This window comes from Charadrius vociferus, unplaced genomic scaffold, assembly GCF_000708025.1.
Source record: "Charadrius vociferus isolate BGI_N301 unplaced genomic scaffold, ASM70802v2 scaffold3916, whole genome shotgun sequence".
Lineage (NCBI taxonomy): Eukaryota > Metazoa > Chordata > Aves > Charadriiformes > Charadriidae > Charadrius > Charadrius vociferus.
In genome coordinates, this window is record NW_009649021.1 from 8,573 (window position 1) to 9,422 (window position 850).

The window sequence follows — 850 nt, forward strand, 5'->3', positions numbered from 1 at the left end:
GTCCTGCGCCACCGGTGCCATTCCTGGGGTGTCTGTGTTTCTGTCTCTGTCTCCATCGTTTTGGTCGCCTCCGTCACCTTCCATCCCACCCGGGGCAGACGGGGAGCCCCAGCCTGGCCCGGCCCGGGGAGGAGAGCCTGGGGTGCGGGGCGATTCCGTGGGTAACGGTGGTGTCTCTTCTTTTTTGTCCCCACAGGACTTACCTCACCTATGCAGAGCTCCCTGAGTAACCCGTCCCTGCAGTCCTCGCTTAGCAATCCCAACCTCCAGGCCTCCCTGCGAAGCCCCTCGCTCCAGTCCTCCCTCAGCAACCCCTCGCTCCAATCCTCCCAAAGCAGTTCCTCCATCCCTTCCTCGCTCTCCAACCAGTCCCTGCCCTCTTCCCTCTCCTCCTCGCTCAGCAATCCCTCCCTCCCCACGTCCCCCCGCAGCCAGCCCATGCAGTCTTCCCCCAGCAACCCCAGCCTGCCCTCCGGCTTGAGCGGCTCTTCCTACGCCCCCATGGTGCAGGCGTCCATAAACACCTCGCCCCGCCGACGGGTCCCGCTCAGCCCCCTCACCCTCCCAATGGGTGGCGACTCCAGAAGGCAGCACCCCAAACAGTTCTCACCAACAATGTCACCCACATTGTCCTCCATCACCCAGGTATGCATGGTCCATCGCCCGCGCCGGCCCCGTGCCGCGCTCTCGCTCGCCTCCGTCTCTTCCTCCCTCGACTTCTCTCTCTTTGTCTCGTTTCCATCCTCATCTCAGCCACATGCCAGGGAAGCCCTGACCCCCCCTCCGGCCCAACCCGTGGACCCCTCCCCACCGGGGGTCAGGGACCGGGGAGGGGACGCGGCTTATCCCA

The 850-nt window shown here is 65.2% G+C and overlaps 1 protein-coding gene across 1 annotated transcript in view; it reads left to right on the plus strand.

Annotated features, from left to right (window-relative positions):
* Window positions 1–645, plus strand: part of CRTC2 (CREB regulated transcription coactivator 2) — a gene marked incomplete at both ends in the record, with an annotated part of 5,892 nt that extends 5,247 nt beyond the window's left edge. The window contains one exon of the mRNA XM_009887759.1: window positions 197–645. Coding sequence (XP_009886061.1) covers window positions 197–645 — 449 coding nt within the window. The remainder of the gene's footprint in view (window positions 1–196) is intronic.
* Between the last annotated feature and the right edge of the window lie 205 nt (window positions 646–850).